The 18,763-nt window shown below is 41.0% G+C and overlaps 1 protein-coding gene across 2 annotated transcripts in view; it reads right to left on the minus strand.

Annotated features, from left to right (window-relative positions):
• The window catches only part of LIMK1 (LIM domain kinase 1), a 52,740-nt gene that overhangs the window by 5,646 nt on the left and 28,331 nt on the right, over positions 1-18,763 (minus strand). For both annotated transcript variants that reach the window (XM_076202270.1, XM_076202269.1), the window contains 7 exons: positions 17,097-17,223; positions 16,233-16,371; positions 12,358-12,453; positions 11,047-11,304; positions 3,430-3,536; positions 528-633; positions 93-247 (listed from right to left, as the gene is read on the minus strand). In XM_076202270.1, the coding sequence (XP_076058385.1) occupies positions 93-247; positions 528-633; positions 3,430-3,536; positions 11,047-11,304; positions 12,358-12,453; positions 16,233-16,371; positions 17,097-17,223 (988 nt within the window). The remainder of the gene's footprint in view (positions 1-92; positions 248-527; positions 634-3,429; positions 3,537-11,046; positions 11,305-12,357; positions 12,454-16,232; positions 16,372-17,096; positions 17,224-18,763) is intronic.

Consider the following 18,763-nt stretch of genomic DNA (forward strand, 5'->3'; position numbering starts at 1 on the left):
AGAATTAATGAAAAGCAGATGGACAATGGATATTTAAAGTACACATACAAAAAAGAACTATGGGAGGTCAACACTATATCTAGTTGTGTTACCTTCTGTCTGGGTTGAGAGCACAACACAGGAAAGCAACTTTGTAGAATGGTTCTGGGCAGTCCTGACAATACTTATCATAGAAAACTAATTCATTCAGGCCAAAATCCATTGATCTTGGCATGTAATCAGGATCTGCTTCAACTCTCCCAATGATCTGTGGAAGAAGAAGAAGAAAAATAAATAATATATATATATATATATATATATATATGTATATATATATATATATATATGTATATATATATATATATATATGTATATATATATATATATACACACACACACATACAATATTTTATCATATAGCACATGTGATGAATTCAAATTTCAGTACATTATTCACAATCAAAACTGAATTACAAAGTAACAAAACTGTCACTTTATAAAGATATAAAAGTTTTATCACAATGATACTTAAATACATGCTGCTTTACCTCACACAAGATGATGCCAAAGCTAAAAATGTCAACTTTTTCATCATATTTGTTCCCTTTCATCATTTCAGGTGCCATCCAATATGGATTTCCAACTACTGTATATCTGTTCAAAATGAAAACACAACAAGTAGTTACTCTTTCTATAATCATAAACAAACTACTGAGGTAGCAAGATATAGGAGAGAAACCTTTACACCTCTTTCACAATGGTAGCTGCCTTATAAGCACCATATGCAATGATTAGATAAATTAGGTAAATAGATACTAGGCTATTCATCATTCATTACTGCCCATTCTTCTCTAACTTCATCCCCTCACTCAAAATTTGCATGCATTTTTTTTTTGTTTTTTTTTTCACTCTATCTATATGGTATTGCAGTGGGAAGCACTAAGAAAATGACTGTGATGAATGAGGAAAATGAAGGAGGAATAAGGATAGATGAGGTGAAAGCAGTTATTAAAATGATGAGAGCAGGTAAGGCACGTGGGTTGGATGGGTGTCATGCAGTGTCTAAAAAAGTGAGGAACAGTGATGGTAGACTGGCTGGTGAGGTTGTTTTAATGTTTGTCTAAAAGAGTGTAGAGTGCCAAAGGACTGGAGGAATGCCTGTATAATTTCACTTTACAAGGATAAAGGGGACAAGTATGAGTGTGGTAGTTTCAGAGGGATCAGCTTGTTGAGTGTAGTTGGGAAGGCTTATGGGAAGGTTTTGATTGAGAGGATTAAAAGAGGAACAAAGGGAGTAATTGGTGATGAACAGTGTGGGTTTAGGACAGGTAGGGGTTCCATGGATCAGATTTTTATAGTAAGACATATGTGAGAAAGCTTTAAGAATAGTAAGGATGTCTTTTTAGGCCTTTAAAGATTTGAAAAAGGCTTATGATAAGGTAGACAGGAAGGAACTGTGGAGGTATTGCAGATATATGGGATAGGAGGAAAGCTGTTAAGAGCAGCCAACAGTTTTTAAGAAAATAGTAGAGCCTGTGTTAGAATTAGAAATGGAGAGAGTGAGTGGTTTGAGGTAAAGGTGGGACTTCACCAGGGATGTGTTATGTCACCTTGGCTGTTCAATTTATACATGGATGGGGTGGTGCAAGAGGTAAATGCAAGGGTAATGGGCAGGCAATTGGAGATGGTTAAAGAAAATGGAGAAAAATGGGAGATAAGCCAGTTGTTGTTTGCTGATGACACAACGCTTGTAGCAGAATTGGAGGGATTAAGGAAGGACAGAGTTTGGGAAGGTGTGTGAAAGAAGGAAGTTGAAGATAAATGTGGGTAAAAGTAAGGTGATGAGATGCACAAGGGGAGATGTGGCAGCAAATTGGAAGTGAGTATTAAGGGAGAGAGACTGGAGGAAATGGACAGCTTTAGATATTTGGGTGAGAATGTAGCAGGAAAGGGAGGAGTGGAAGTGGAGTTAGAATGTAGATTGAGAAAAGCAAATAAGTGCCTTGGGGGATTAAAAAGTGTAATGAGAAATAGACATTTGGGAATGGATGCCAAGAGGAGATTGTATGAAGGATTGATTGTGCTGACAGCACTATATGGGACAGAAACATGGAACATAAGAGAGGAAGAGGGAAATTTGAATGTGTTTGAGATTAAATGCCCGAGAAGTATGATAGGGGTTACAAGATTGGATAGAGTGAGAAATGAAGAGGTGAGAAGAACAGGGGTGGAAAGGGAGTTGGGATATAGGGTTGATAAAAGAGTGTTAGGATGGTTTGGACACATGGAAAGAATAAGTGAAGAAAGATTGGTAAAAGAGGTGTGGAAGGCAGAGGTGGAAGGCGTGAACATGAGGGGGTGACCAAGAATGAGATGGATGGATGGATGGGATAAAAGGGGCATTGGGAAAGAGGGGAATGTCTGTTGAGGAAGGACAGGAGAGGACAGAAGATAGGGGTGAATGGAGAATGGTTGTGTATGGATGATACTGTGATGTATGGAAGGGAGTGGGTGGGGGATGTGGGGTGAGGGAGTATTTACCTAGTTGTGTTTTGTGGGAAGAGAACTATGCTCAGTGACCCGCTATTGTATCTTTCTGTATCCCGTTTTTTCTTAAAGTCATGTATAGTTTTAGCACTCACTGTTTCCTCATTCAGATGAGTTAAAGCAGCAACGACTGCTGTTGGAGAGAGGCCAAATGCAGAGTATGGGATCCAATATATTTGACGTTTCGCCCAGCAGGGCTCCTTCAGAAGAAGCCCTGCTGGGTGAAACGTCAAATATATTGGATCCCATACTCTGCGTTTGGCCTCTCTCCTACAGTTTCCTTATTCAGTTTGTTTCAGATATCAATCACTTTGTGTGGGAAACTATTCTTTTTCAGATCTCTTCTGTAACTGTCCTAAGTTTCTTCTCGTGTCCTCTTGTATTTCTTGTCCCATTTTAGTAGGTCATCCCTAGCAAGAATTTCCAAAGGGATTTCTCCCTGTCTTCTCTTTTTCCATCAAGGGATGGAGGGGGGGTTGCCAATTAAATGAACAGCCTTGCTGTGGATGAGCTGTGTCTTCTACATTGCTTCTGATCCAGAGTAGTGGGTGAGAAGCAGGGATGATCCATCTTCCAGGAGGAGCCAAGATAAGAGGGAGGGAGGGGGTGAATGGCAGTGGAGTATGTGGGGATAGAATGGGTGGGAATAGAATTTATACCTTTGTTTTTTGGCTACCTCCCTTGTAAGAGTGAAAAAGCCATTGATATATGTATATTGCATACCCATAGTGATCTTCCACATCCCAGCCTGAAATAAACATTCACTTCCAATATCTTGCTTTAATTATTTTCCACTAACACACAGGATTCAGTCATTATAAAAGCTCTTCATTGTCTTTAAATTTCTTCCATTAACCTACAACTAAATAGAAAATTTGAATATATTAGTAAATATATACATACCTTTTTTTCCTTGCATGACGTTTTCCAAACTTTTTTCGTTCTGCTGTCCAATTATTTTGGGGCAAAATTCTTGCCAGTCCAAAATCAGCCACAACCACTGTTTTGTCCTTAAATTACAAAGCACACCTTTATCAAAGCCAATATTACAGTAGCTACACAACTGTGTGTTACTAAGTTACAATCCATTATCGTTCAAACATAATTAAATCAAAGAAACAAAGAAATTATTATAAAAAATCAATCACATGCTTACAACAGTACCATTCTGTATAGGTAATGTTAGTTACAGGTAAGATATATTATTAATTGTTACATTGAGTTTCACTGACTGGAAACGTTCAACCTAACAGTGGAAGGTGTCAGTCTTTTGACCGCTCAATAGATCTCTCTCAGAAAAGACTACAAATTGTTGTTTGTGTTGTATTTACCTAATTGTAGTATACAGGAAAGGACCAATGCTTTCTGGGTCATGTCTCCTATTCTCTAATTTTCAACATACATTTATTACCTCTCATTAACAGACTAAAAGGGGGGTAACAGTGTCCGTTGATGTGAATAATCCGTTGATTTGGAGTGGTTTTTGGGTGGCATAGTGATTGCACGCACTAAACAACAGCACCAAAAACACCGAAAACACAGCAAAAACACCGCAAACACAGCTAATTAATGTCCGTTAATGAGAGGTCTCACTGTACCTAAACTCAAATTCATTTACAGTTCTAACTAAATCTATATCTTTGATTTCCAATTATCATACTTAGATTTAAACTCGTGTATTGTTTGAGCTTGGGCTATATCACCTTCTAAGCTATTCCACATATTTATACATCTATATGTTAAACTGTATTTCTTCACATCCTTTTGACATGTGGTCTTTCTTAATTTACTTCCATGACCTCCTAAAGCGCTCCCATCTTTAATCAGATATCTTCTGTCAATGCAATCTATCCCCTTTAGTGACCTGAACACTGTAATCATATCTTTCTCTTCAATCTTTCAAAATTGGTGTTCCAGTGCTTTTAGTCTTTCCTCGTATGGTCTATCTGCCATGCTGGGGACCAGTCTGGTTGCTGTCCTTTGAATTCTCTCAATTTTGCATATATTTTTTACTCTGTATGGGGACCATACTACTGACACGTGTTAGCGTTTAGACCTCCTAGAAGACGTAATCTACCACCAAAATCTCCTAGACATTCATCTACCACCTCTGCTTATACTATCAGCACTGCACATATGCTTTCGGTGCATACAGCAGTAGCCTGGTAGTCGACCTGACGTCTTCACGCACCTGGTCGCTCCGGGTCAGGTCGCTATTGTCCAGGAGGACACCTCACCCACAGCTGGTGGCCAAATATCAATGCCTCACCAACCCAAAGGATTGCCACCAAGCCAAGCAATTACCATTTGATACAAATTGTTTTTTCCTACGGGATATGTCCATCCTGTCCAACCTCGGACAACTGTATTTCATTGTATATATGTATATGCAAATTGTAAATTTGTGTAAACCCTATCCTGATCTCTAACATTTGCTAAAACTGCATCTTGTAAATAAATATTATCTCGTCGGCAACCTAGCCACGAGCCCTGTATATAAATACCTCCTGTCACCAAATAAAGAGGAGAAAGACCACAGAGAGACAGAGCTACGCTGCTCCGCTGCATTTATTCTAAAGCCTCCGAACACCGCTCAACTACGACCACGTACTACCACCACTCATATGTTGAGATACCATCCAACCTATCTGGTGGATTTTGGTGGTAGATTACGTCTTCTAGGAGGTCTAGACGCTAACACATGTATTCCAGTCTTGGATATATCAGGGTTTTGATGATTTTTTTTCCCCATTGTCTCTTTATCCATATAATGGAATGCCACTTTATTCTTCTGCAGTAGTCCATACGTCTCTCCCACAATCCTGCTGATAACATTCTGTCAGGTGGCTGGTTGTCTTTTATCAAGACTTTCAAGTCTTTCTCCTCTTTTGCTTTTGTATTGTGTTCACTTCTCAAGGAATAGTTTAAGAATGGCCTTTTGCCACTATTTCCCATTTCCAGTACTTTGCATTTTTTGGTACTGAATTTCGTTTCTCATTCTTGGCTCCATCCAATATTCTACTGTTCTCATTTTTCACTCTTCTCTTGATTTTTGCATCATATGGAAACATGTTGGCATAGCTTGTTGGCCCTTCCACCATACCATTAACCCCTTCCATACGGTGCCGCACATGTAGGCGTCATGAGGAGCAAGTGGATTTGCGATGCTGCCATATCGGCGTCTTGATTATATTTATTGTAGTCGCCCCTGTGTTTTTACATTCTCCCTAATCTGCTCTTAATCCCATTCTCTGCGGTTTTCAAAATTCACGGGTGAAAGAGAGAACAATCGATATAAGCCGTGACTATATTTTATGATGCGAGTATTATTACGACACGTCGTATGGCTGGCATTGGCTGCTGCCCGTGAGATTTAAGTCCCGTAGTGAAGTGGTTAACATAAGACAAGAAACATTATTGGTGCAAGCACTAAACCCTGTGGAACTCCACTTGTCACTGGTCTCCAGCTTGACATCTTGTCCTTTACCACCGTTCTCATGTACCTTTCCTTCAAAAAGTCTTTAATCCATTCTAATAGTTTGCATTAGTGTGGTACTGTCACTGATTGTTAGTTCTCTATATGGGAAAAGGAGGAAGAAATACAGTTTAATTTTATAGAAATCTAGGGTTTGGTCCAGACACTGAATTTCATACTCACAAGACTGCACCTCCAGATAGAGGAGAGGAGGTTAAAAGATTTTGAAAATAGACAGCAGAAAAATTCTGTCAGTCTTGCATGACCACCGCAATCAAATACATGTACTATCTGACTTATGACCTACTTGACATAAGATCACTCATACTTCTGACCACACGTGTGGCAGTGGGGCTAGATAGATTGATGCATCTCTCATCACTCAGGCAGTATGTATTAACTGTACTTACATACATACATACATATACCAAGGCTTTTTCCCCCTTACAAAGGGGGTAGCCAAAAAGAAAAAGGCATAAAATCATTCCCACCCATTCCATCCCTGAATACACTCCACACCCCTCCACCCTCCCTCTTATCTTAGCACCTCCTGAATGACGGGTCATCCCTGCACCTTGTCCACTGCCCTGGGTCACAAGCAGTGTCGCAAGACACAGCACATCCACAGCAAGGCCGCTTCATTATATCGGCGACCCCCCCTCTCCGTCCCCCCATTGCATAAAATGAGAGGACGGGGAGAAATCCCTTCGGGCTGCGTCAAATTTTGCTCACACATACTACCTCACCCACCATCCACCCGCCCATTCCACCTCATGCAATCACAACATCATCCATATACAACCATTCTCCATTCACCCCTGTCTTCTGTCCTCTCCCGTCCTTCCTCAACAGACATTCCCCTCTTCCCCAAAGCCCCCTTCACCCCATCCATCCATCTCATCCTAGGACGTCCCCTCATGTTCACTCCCTCCACATCTGCCTTCCACACCTCTTTTACTAGTCTTTCTTCACTCATTCTTTCCATGTGTCCAAACCATCCTAATATTCTTTCATCAACTGTACTTACAAGTACATATATGCCTATACCTGGGCAGTAAATTTCACCATGGCCACTAAAAGGAAGTCTGAACCTAGCGATGGAATTTGTGGCAAGAATCAAAAAAGGCTCTTACTCTCGACCATAAGATGCAAATCTATCCCTTCAGACTGCGACAAAATATCATTTACCATTTACACATAACCACTCCCTACTCCCCATCCCCTGGCTCCTCCCTTCCTTGCATCACAGTATCATCTATACACAGCCATTCTCCACTCGCCCCTATCTCCTGCATTTTCCCCTCCCTGCTCAATGCCCCCTTCACCCCATCCATCTACCTCATCCTCAGTCATCTCAAGTTCACTCCATCCACCTGTACCTTCCACACCTCTTTTGTTAATATTTTTTCACTAACTCTTTCCATCTGTCCAAACAATTCCAATACTCTTTCATCGACCCTATTTCCCATCTCTTTTCAACCCCTGCTCTCCTCTTCACCTCGTTTCTCATTTTATCCAACCTTATAACCCCTACCATAATTTTCGAACATTTCATCTCAAACATATTTAAACTTCTCTTTGCCTCTTTTAAATTCCAAATTTCTGCCTCATACAGTGCCATCAGCACAATCACCCTTTTGTATAATCTCTGCATCCATTCTCAATAGGCTATTTCTCATGACACTTTTTAATCACCCAAGTTATTTATTTGCTTCTCTCAATCTACAATTCACTTCCACCTCAACTCCTCCCTTTCCTGCCACATGCAACCTCAAATACCTAAATCTATCTACTTCTTCCTGCCTCTCTCCTTTAAGACTTCCTTCCAATTAACTGCCATCCTTTTTCTTTATACATCTCATCACCTTACTTTTACCACATTTACCTCAAACTTTTTCCTATCGCATACCTTCCTAAACTCTGTCATTAACACCCTTAATCCACCATCTAACCCAGGGTCCTTACCTGCTCTCATTTTTTCAAAACTACTTGCTCCTCATATTTTCTTATTTCTCCTTCATTTTCTTCTCCCATAACCATAATTTTTTTTGCACTTCCTACTGTTATCACCAATCCCGATCCTCCTCCATATTCAACAGCTCCCTACAATACTTTGCCTCCTCTTCTGTTATCATCTGTCCATCTGTGCCTTTTACTTTACCTTTTATTCTCTTATTTCACTCACCTCTACTTCCTCTATTAGCTTTCTTTCAAAACATTTTTATTCTTTTTTTTTTTTCCTAATTTGTCATACCCCTCCCCCATTTTACACCTGCTCTCCATTTTGCCTCCTTTATCTAAATTTTTGCTTCTCTTCTTTTTCGTTTGTACCTCTCATATGTTTCTCTTGTCCTAATTTGTAACCAATCCATTTTTCATTACATCATTCTACCACTCACTACCATTCATTCTATTCCCTCCCATCCTCCTTGTTCTACATAGCATCTTTGCATATCTTGTCACTCCCCCCTCCTTGAAACATCCCTCTTCCTCTTCCACTCCACCTCTACCCTTCAACACCTCTCACACTTGTCTCAGCTTCTCTAAGTACTTCTGCTCCTTTTCATTCTCATTTAAATAGTTTACTCTAAGCACCTCCCTACCTTCTGTCCTTCTCCCCTTTCTTCACCTATCCCCCCACTCTCAACTTAACTTCCACCAAAAAATTATCTGATATTACCCCACTCTCTCCCCTAAGAACATGGACATCCACAACTCTTCCTACTTTTTTTTTTATTATTTATTTATTTTTTCTTTAATACCACAACATAGTCCATTAATGCTTTATCAACCAGCCTTCCGTCCACCACCCTTTCCCATGTGTGCTTATGCTCAACTTTATTCCTAAACACTGTTAGCTATCATCAACTCTCTTCCTAAACATATACATTCATATATACCATGGGCTTTTACCCCTTTACAAAGGTGGTAGCCAAAGTCAAAGGCACAAATCCACTCCCCCCCATCACAAAATCCAGTTCCATCTACAACCCTTACCTCCCTTCTTGGCTCCTCCTGGATTAAAGGGTCATCCCTGCATCTTGGCCAATGCCCTGGGTCAGAAACAATGCAGCAATACACAGCAAGGCCAGTTTATTTAATCGGCATCCCCCCTCTCCATCCCCTTATGCAGAAAAAAAGATGGGGAGAAATCCCTTTGCGGAGCATCAAAATATTGAATCACAATGGCAAAAGCCGACAAGACTGTGAGAATAAACACCTTGTGAGATCGAAACCTTTATTGGTACTACGTTTCGCTTGTTACAGCTTTTTCAAGTACAGACATGACACACACTCTGAGCACATATAAGCCAACGGGGAAGGAACTGGGAGAGGTTATCGGGGAGGGGTGGGTGGTAGGTGGAGGGGGAGGGGGGAGGAGGGGGACGGGTGGGACTTGGTGGAGACAAAGGAGGACATTTCGGACAGTTTGTTGAAGTGGACTAAGGGGGACATTTCATACATTTATTTAATGCGGGTAACAGATGGGTGATAGGAGGGGCGATGTTAAACATGCCTCTGTTCTGCTCAATGGTTTTGAAGCTTTGAATGGCGGCCGCTTCGAGGCATTTTCTCCTCACCCTGTCTGGTTCACTAAACAGAAGTTCTGCGTTATCCCAATCCATCAGGTGGTCGTTGGTGTTCTGGTGGATAACACAGGCGTTGGTGGTGATGTTGTTCCGGGAATCGTAGCGATGCTCCCGGATCCGGGTCTTCAGGTCACGGGAGGTCTCGCCGATGTATACTTTATCACATCCAGCACAGGGTATGCGGTAGACACCAGATGTGGGGAAAAAACGCTGGTGTCTACCGCATACCCTGTGCTGGATGTGATAAAGTATACATCGGCGAGACCTCCCGTGACCTGCAGACCCGGATCCGGGAGCATCGCTATGATTCCCGGAACAACATCACCACCAACGCCTGTGTTATCCACCGGAACACCAACGACCACCTGATGGACTGGGATAATGCAGAACTTCTGTTTAGTGAACCAGACAGGGTGAGGAGAAAATGCCTCAAAGCGGCCGCCATTCAAAGCTTCAAAACCATTGAGCAGAACAGAGGCATGTTTAACATCGCCCCTCCTATCACCCATCTGTTACCCGCATTAAATAAATGTATGAAATGTCCCCCTTAGTCCACTTCAACAAACTGTCCGAAATGTCCTCCTTTGTCTCCACCAAGTCCCCCTCCCCCTCCACCTACCACCCACCCCTCCCCGATAACCTCTCCCAGTTCCTTCCCCGTTGGCTTATATGTGCTCAGAGTTTGTGTCATGTCTGTACTTGAAAAAGCTGTAACAAGCGAAACGTAGTACCAATAAAGGTTTCGATCTCACAAGGTGTTTATTCTCACATCAAAATATTATTCACACATACTCCCCCCCATCCCCCACCCACCCCCTTCTATGCATCATAGCATCATCCACTCACCCCTACTTCTGTCTTCTCCCTTCCTTCCTCAACAGACCCCTTTTACCCAATGCCCCTTTTACCCCATCCATCCATCTCATCCTTGGTCACCCCCTCATGTTCACTCCTACCTCTGCCTTCCAGACCTCTTTTACTAATCTTTCTTTACTCATTCTTTCCATGTGTCCAAACCATTCCAACACTATTTCCCAACTCCCTTTCCACCCCTGTTCTTCTTCTCATCTCTTTTCTCACTCTATCCAGCCTAGTAACCCCTATCATACTTCTCAGGCACCTCATCTCAAACACATTCAAACGCCTCCTCTTTTATCATGGTAAATAGAATGAAATAATGATTGTACATTACATTACAGTACTATGTAGGTACTTTATATAGCAGAGGTTCAACATTATACCCTACCCAGTATGTCAACCATTTTTTTAAGGTCTGACTTATGTCCATGTTGACTACGATCAGTTGGTCGGAACAAAGCTTGGTTGCGAGTCAGATGGTACTTGTACTTGTCTTTAGTCTCTTACTGGTGAAAAACTATAAAAAGTATTCACACTAAGAATAACAAAGCATTGAAAACACTCACTACATTCTAACATAACACATATTCAACCTACCTCTCTAACTAAACAATTGTGTGAGTTCAGGTCTCGATGAATAATATCTCGACTATGCAAGTAAGCCATTCCAGCTGCAATGTCTGTAGCAAAGCTTATTCGTTGATGCCATGGAATAACCTGGTCTACTTCATGAATGATGTCCTTCAGAGTTCCCCCACTGATATATTCTGTTACCAGATGTAATTTACGGTCTTTATACAATACACCTATGAAGCCCAAAACATTCTTGTGGCATAAGCTTCGAAGTACAGCAACCTGTGGAAAAAAAAAAATCATATAAGCAGTATCACAATAAATTATCTAAGAAATATTGATTAATTAATCACCATCATGTGTTTCTATGACTGGAAACCTATGTCCACAAGGCAACCATGAAGGTCTCTCTGGCCCACACATGCGCATAAGATCTTTTAGAGGAAGATGTTCAATTACTACATCATCTTTATGACACCAGATATTTAGAAGAGGGCAAGAAGCAAGAAGGGAGCAATCCATATCTGTCTGCTCTATTCTATTCTATTCACTTGGTCTTTGGATCACGTGTTGGACTCGTGATCAACAGCTATTTCCCTCCCAGAAGAGAGCTCAGAGCTCATATGACCGATCTATGGGTAATGCTATGACCTTACACGCACACACACACCCAACTCCCCGCCCACGAGAGTTGGAGTAACAACTCGAAGCGCAGCGATACTGAATTAACCCCTTCCATACGGTGCCGCACACGTAGGTGTCATGAGGAGCAAGTGGATTCGCGACGCTGCCATATCGGCGTCTTGATTATATTTATTGTAGTCGCCCCTGTGTTTTTACATTCTCCCAAATGCGCCCTGAATCCCATTCTCTGTGGTTTTCAAAATTCGCGGGTGAAAGAGAGAACGATCGATATAAGCGGTGACTATATTTTATGATGCGAATATTATTACGACACGTCATACGGCTGGCATTGGCTGCTGCCCGCGAGATTTAAGTCCCGTACTGAAGTGGTAAACTTCAGCCCTGGGCAGGATTCGAACCACTGGCACCACCGTAACAACAGTCTGGTACTCTACCAACCTCGCCACTGAGTCGTGTAAATGAGGCAGTAAAAATAGCATTAGTATTTTGTAAACAATAACCAGCATTTTATCCTTTGGGGACAATACAGCACCAAAGAACTGGATTCACAGAGGTGGCAAGGGAGAGAATTGAGGATAAAAATGTTTAATCTATCTTTTGCATGGGCAATAACAAATTTAAATATACTGGTAATATTTCTCAAACTTTATATCACATCAAATGAGACTTAGACAAACTGCAAATACTTACCTCTTTCAAGAAATTTTTCTGTGCTTTTTCATCAACTCTGTATAGCTCTTTCAACACCATTACTTCACCTGTCTGAGAGTGAGTTACCTTGTAGACCTAAAAAAATGTAAGAAGTTCTTTTAGCCAAGCAATAATTTTTTCCATTTAAATCTATATTTTCTTCACTTCCAGACCTTTGTCAATTTCTTTACAAAGACTAAGCAATAAATATGATGGATACTAAATATGCTCGGAAGAGTCTTACATATAGAAGTAAGATAACAAATAGAAAAACTCATTGCAATGCATAAAAAGTTAGTGTAATCAATCCATTCGCTGCCCCATATCTTTCTTGCAGGAGACCCAATACTCCCAGGTAACCAGCAACAACCAAAGGAATGACCCACAAGCTACTGAGGAAAAAAATCTTGTGTTATGTTTAGGTAAGGCTAGGATGAGGTATATGGCGTTTTCTCTTTGATGATTGTTACTGGGGTATTTTGTTTCTGAAGCAAAGACTATTCTGTGTTGGTACTTTTGTGGTACCTCCTGGATGACGGGTCATCCCTGCACCTTGTCCACTGCCCTGGGTGCTAAGATGAGAGGGAGAGTAGAGGGGTGTGGAGTGTATTCAGGGATGGAATGGGTGGGAGTGATTTTGTGCCTTTTCCTTTTTGGCTACCTCCCTTGTAAGGGGGAAAAAGCCTTGGTATATGTATGTATGTATGTACTTTTGTGGTTCTTATACCTCTTACGGGTGTCATGCAGTGTCTGAAAAAAGGGAGATAAAGTAATAGTAGACTGGCTTATGAGGTTGTTTAATGTGTGTCTAGGGGGAGGGTAGAGTACTGAAGGAATGGAGGAGTGCATGTATGTAGGTTTCATCAAACAAGATCTCGGGACTCGGGATCTCGTCGTTTCCTTAGACATACATTCCTGGGAAAGGTATTTGATACTCCTGGGACTATCCCGGCACACAGGAAGTGAAGCACATGTAACATGTCTCGGGATTTTCTCGGGATTCCCAACTTTTCCATGAGGACAACAATTTAGTGAGACCCCATGATTTTCCAGGGACACTGGGATCATGTCTCTCCCTGGAAACTCTTGCATTTTGTTTATAATAGTTAATAATTAGTAGTTGTTAGTAATTAGAAATTACTCGTCATCAGTATTTATTATTAGTAATGAGGAATTGACAATTTCTGTATCACTTCTTCCACCTCATTTACCGATGTTACCGATTTATTTCCCACACATTTCACATTCATTTTTCGTCATCAGGAAAAAAAAAAAAAAATTAAATCATATGGTACTCTGAAAAACTCAGGCATGAAATCATAATAAGCAATCGAGAGCAGAAAGAAGGATGGGGGTGGTAGGGAGGGGGAAGAGGTAGCCGACGTCCTGACCATGTAATACATTATCCATTTGTAAATAAAATTGGTATTTTCTTTATATACTTACATTTTCTTATGTGTAATCCATAAAATGTGCTAGTATATATACTGTGTATATATGTTATGTATTAAGTATAAGGTTAACATAATCAACATGTAATATGTCAAAAATGTTGTAATTCATACCTTCCAAATCTATTAACAGGAAACTGAGACATACCATGGTTTCCCTGTATTCACCGAGACCTGTGGGAATCCCGGGAAATTCACGAGATCTCTAGCTCGTGGATGACTCAAATAGCTTATGCTATGAAAATCCTGGGAGTTGAACTATATAGCTTGGGAAAATTACAAGACACCGGGATACCGGGGTCTCGTTTGATGAACCCTACATGTATGGTTCTGCTTTACAAGGGAAAAGGGGACAAATGTGAGTGTAGTAGTTTCAGAGGGATCAGTTTGTTGAGTGTAGTTGGGAAGGCTTATGGAAGGATTTAAATTGAGAGGATTAGGAGAGGAATAGAGGGAGTAATTGGTGAGGAACAGTGTGGGCTTAGGAAAGGTAGGGGTTGCGTGGGTCAATTTTTTGTGATAAGACAGATATGTGAGGAAGCTTTAGGAAAAGGTAAGGATGTTTTTTAAGGCCTTTATGGATTTCAAAAAGGCTTAAGACAGGGTAGACAGGAAGGTGCTGTGCACTGTGAGAAGTGTTCTAGATACATGGGATTGGGGGAAAGCTGTTAAGGGTAGTCATATCTTTACTAGAGTAGAGCCTGTGTTAGAATAAGAAATGGATCCTTTAATTTCATGATAATATAAATTTATCAAACAACTCCACACAGACATAAAATCCACTCCCACCCATTCCATCCCCACATACTCCACTCCCATCCATCTTATCTTGGCTCCTCTTGGATAATGGATCATCCCTGCATCTCCCCCACTGCCCTGGGTCAAAGCAGTGTTGCAAGACACAGCACATCTACAGCAAGGCTGCTTCATTAAAATGGCGACCCCCCCGTCCCCTCATGCAGAAATGAAGAAGACAGGGAGAAATCCCTTTGGGCTGCATCAATTTATTTTTCACACATACTACCACCAAGTATTTCCACTTGAGTTGTATAAGGCAACAAAAATGGGATGGGAATAGCACTAGGCATCCTTCTTCCTGTAGCCCCAAAGGGGACATTCCTAAAATAAAGCAAAGGTTATGATGATGATCCAGTTTAATGTTGCGAACTCCCCTCTGTAAGGAGGCTAGGATGGTGCCCCTTACAAAGGACTTTGTTGTGTGGAATTTAATGCACCATACCCTTAGTCCAACCCAATGGAGGCAGGGTTTGAACTGATGTCACCTTGACCTTTGCTGCAAGTACAGTGAGTGCAAAGGAAAAGGTAACCTTTTCACAGCAATGGAAATGTTAACTCGAAATTTGCTGTTAATTCTTACACTGTGTTCCTGCTATATATGTAGTAGGAGGAGCTTGGTATTTCGCATGTTCCCCCCTCCCTCAACTTCCCGCGAAGCTCCGCTCCAGTGTGCTCTCAGAGCTCAGACAAAGAGCACCTGTGTTACACTTCTCCACAGACCACAACTTTTTCATCTTTCTGCTGAATTTGACGTCCAGTCAGACACCACCATACCATCACAATGGGGCTGAGCAAGGTGACAATGGAGGAGAAGACCCGTACCTTCACCCTAATGGAGCAAGGAGTACCTGTAAAGCATGTAGCTGCCAATCTGAACGTGAGCTGTATGTCACTCTTCAAGCTCAAAAAGGCAACCACCACACTCTCTCCTGGCATTGCACGGCCTTGCAAACCTGGCTATGGGAGCATGAAGAACATGTTTTTTCTTCAATTCAACTGCTGTTATTGAAGGATCCTGCTTCACCTCATATACCAAAACCTTGTCAGTCCAAGCAGTTGTCTTCTTCTTGCCCCCAGAGCCAGGTATGTGAGGAGGGAGTGTGGTGCCTTTTGTGAGCTTGAAGAGTGACACACGAATCACTTTCAGATCGACAGCTACATGCTTTACAGGTACTCCCTGCTCCATTAGAGTGAGGTATAGTGGTGTCTAACAGGGCATCAAATTCAGCAGAAAGATGAAAAAATTGTGGTCTGTGGAGCAGCGTAACACAGGTACATTCTGTCTGAGCTCTGGTAGCACACTGGAGCGGAGCTTGGAGGGAAGTTGAGGGAGGAGGGAACATGTGAAATACCAAGCTTCTCCCACTACCTATACGGAGGGAACACGGTGTAAAAATTAACAGCAAATTTAGAGTTAACATTTCCATTGCGGTGAAGGGGTTAACTTTTCCTTTGTGCCCACTGTAGTGACACTCTAACCTAGTCAACCACTGAGCATTAATGTCATAATGAAATCAAAACTCCAAATATCTGTTGTGATTTGATTAGAGTAATTAAAATTCAATCATAGGTGGTCTCAATATTCATAAAATTCTTTCATACAAAAAGGGGAGACAGATAACCTACCTGGCCAAAGAATCCCTTCCCAAGAAGTTCTCCCTGAGTTAGATCTGAAGCTCGAAATATTCTTTGGTTCTTAGGTTCAACTCGGAAAGATTTTGTTCTGCTAAGGTCATAGTATCCACACTCCCGAATGCTGTTGTCACTGGAAATGAAGTTGGTCTTGTAATATTGTTCAACTGGTCAAATATGAACATGTAGAGTAAGATATCCAACATTCAACAGTTGTCACATTCAGCAAATCCTGATGATGGATTTGACTGTTTAATAAAAATACACCTATGGAAACAAAACCCATTACATTTGATCCTTACATATCAAAGAGATGCAATCAAGATGACTTAGAATGTACTAATACCACCTTAGACACCTGTAAAGCTGCTGGTGTTCAGAGAACAGAAGCTACATCAGCAGGTCATCTGTGAGTAGGTCAGCTTATGTGGATTTGTCTGCATGCGTGGTGATGCAGTGGGGTCAAGAAGGGGACTGTGAGAGATGGAGATGACGGAAGCAGTGGGATCGGACAGAAGGATATTTGTGTTTTGTCACCAATACCAACACTTCTACCATTGGGGACAATATTGTTCCACAGAGATTGAGTCAGAAATGGTAAAGGAGATATTTGAGGAGGGTAAAAGAGAGGTGGGTCAGTAGAGATTAAAAATAATCAGCTTAAAAGAATACTGTGTGACTGGGCATGAGGGAGAAGGAAGATGAATAGCTGTGTGGGAGTGTATGGTAGATATATGGGATGGAGAAGATACAATAAGGAAAATGATGAAAGAAAAATTCAATTCACACTACACCACTACTGATAATATAAAGTCTACCATTGTAGTTCTGAGGAGACAATCCACAAACACAACTTACTTGTCTAAGAGTTTGGGCAAGGAAGAACTTCTCTCTTTACAGCCTCTTCCTTTTCTAAGTTGGCGACTCCGCTGTGTGCCTGATACATAACCTTCGTCTCGTCGTTTAAAGAGCCGCTCCCGAAGACCTTTTGATGATAAATTCAATAACTTGTCTCAACTAGTTTAAAGAACCCTTTACCTATCACACACACACACACACACACACAGTCACACACACACACACACACACAGATAAATTCTCAAATTGGGAAGAAATGATAAGTGGTGTCCCACAGGGATCAGTACTGGCCCCAATCATGTTTGCCATATACATAAATGACATGGATGAAGGAGTAGAGTGTTATATGAATTTCTTTGCAGACAACGCAAAAATACTACAGAAAGTAAGAGCAGAGGAGGATTGCAACTCATTACAAGACTTGGACATGATCTGGAAATGGACTCAAAAGTGGGAAGTGAAATTCATACATACATATATACCAAAGGCTTTTTCCCCCTACATGGGGGGTAGCCAAAAAGAAAAAGGCATAGAAACCACTCCCACCCATTCCATTTCCTATATATTCCACTCCCTCCACCCTCCTCCCTCCCTCCCATCTTGGCACCTCCAATTTAATATCAAGAAATGTAGTTTAATGGAATTTGGAAAAAGTAAAAACAGAATATTAAGAGATTATAAAATTGGTGAAGAAGAAGTCAAAAAAGTAAACTCAGAAAAAGACCTCAGAGATGATCAGCAAAGATATGACACTGGACAAACATATTAATAAAATAGTTGGGGAAACCTACAATTTACTGACGTCAATAAAAGTGGCATTTGTCTATTTGGATGAGGAAATGGTCAAAAAATCTTTAACTACACTAATAAGACCAAAACTTGAGTACGCAGCAACACTATGGACACCCAGTACCAAAAAGAATAGAAAAAAATTAGAAAGAATACAAAGAGCAGCAACAAAACTGGCACCAACTCCTTCCAAAATGACATATGAACAAAGACTGTCCAAATTAGAATTACCAACTCTGGAACAAAGAAGGGAAAGAGGAGACCTACTATCTATATAATTATGAAAGGAATGGAAATCTTAGATAAGAATGATTTAGTGAAATGGGACAATGGAAAAACAAGAGGACACGTAACGAAACAAAAAAGACAATTACAGAAAACATAGTAATTAAGGGCGACTTTATCACAAAGGAAATAAATTGGGAAAAACTGACAATAAAAGGTGGAGAGGAACTCTGGGGCATTGTCCTACTGGATCTGACCATTGATTATACATTGACTCAATGGGTCAAAGAAAACACTAGATATAGACACAGAGAGGAACCATTGAGACTAGACTTGATATTCACTTCTGAGCCTGAAATTGTGGACAAAATTAATTATAAGACACCAATTGGGAAGAGTGACCATATACTAATAGAGTTTGAGCTTAACCCCTTCCATATGGTGCCGCACACATAGGCGTCATGAGGAGCAAGTGGATTTGCGACGCTGCCATATCGGCGTCTTGATTATATTTATTGTAGTCGCCCCTGTGTTTTTACATTCTCCCTAATCTGCTCTTAATCCCATTCTCTGTGGTTTTCAAAATTCACGGGTGAAGAGAGAACGATCGATATAAGCCGTGACTATATTTTATGATGCGAGTATTATTACGA

Source organism: Oratosquilla oratoria, chromosome 18, assembly GCF_046742065.1.
Source record: "Oratosquilla oratoria isolate Oo_2021 chromosome 18, ASM4674206v1, whole genome shotgun sequence".
Lineage (NCBI taxonomy): Eukaryota > Metazoa > Arthropoda > Malacostraca > Stomatopoda > Squillidae > Oratosquilla > Oratosquilla oratoria.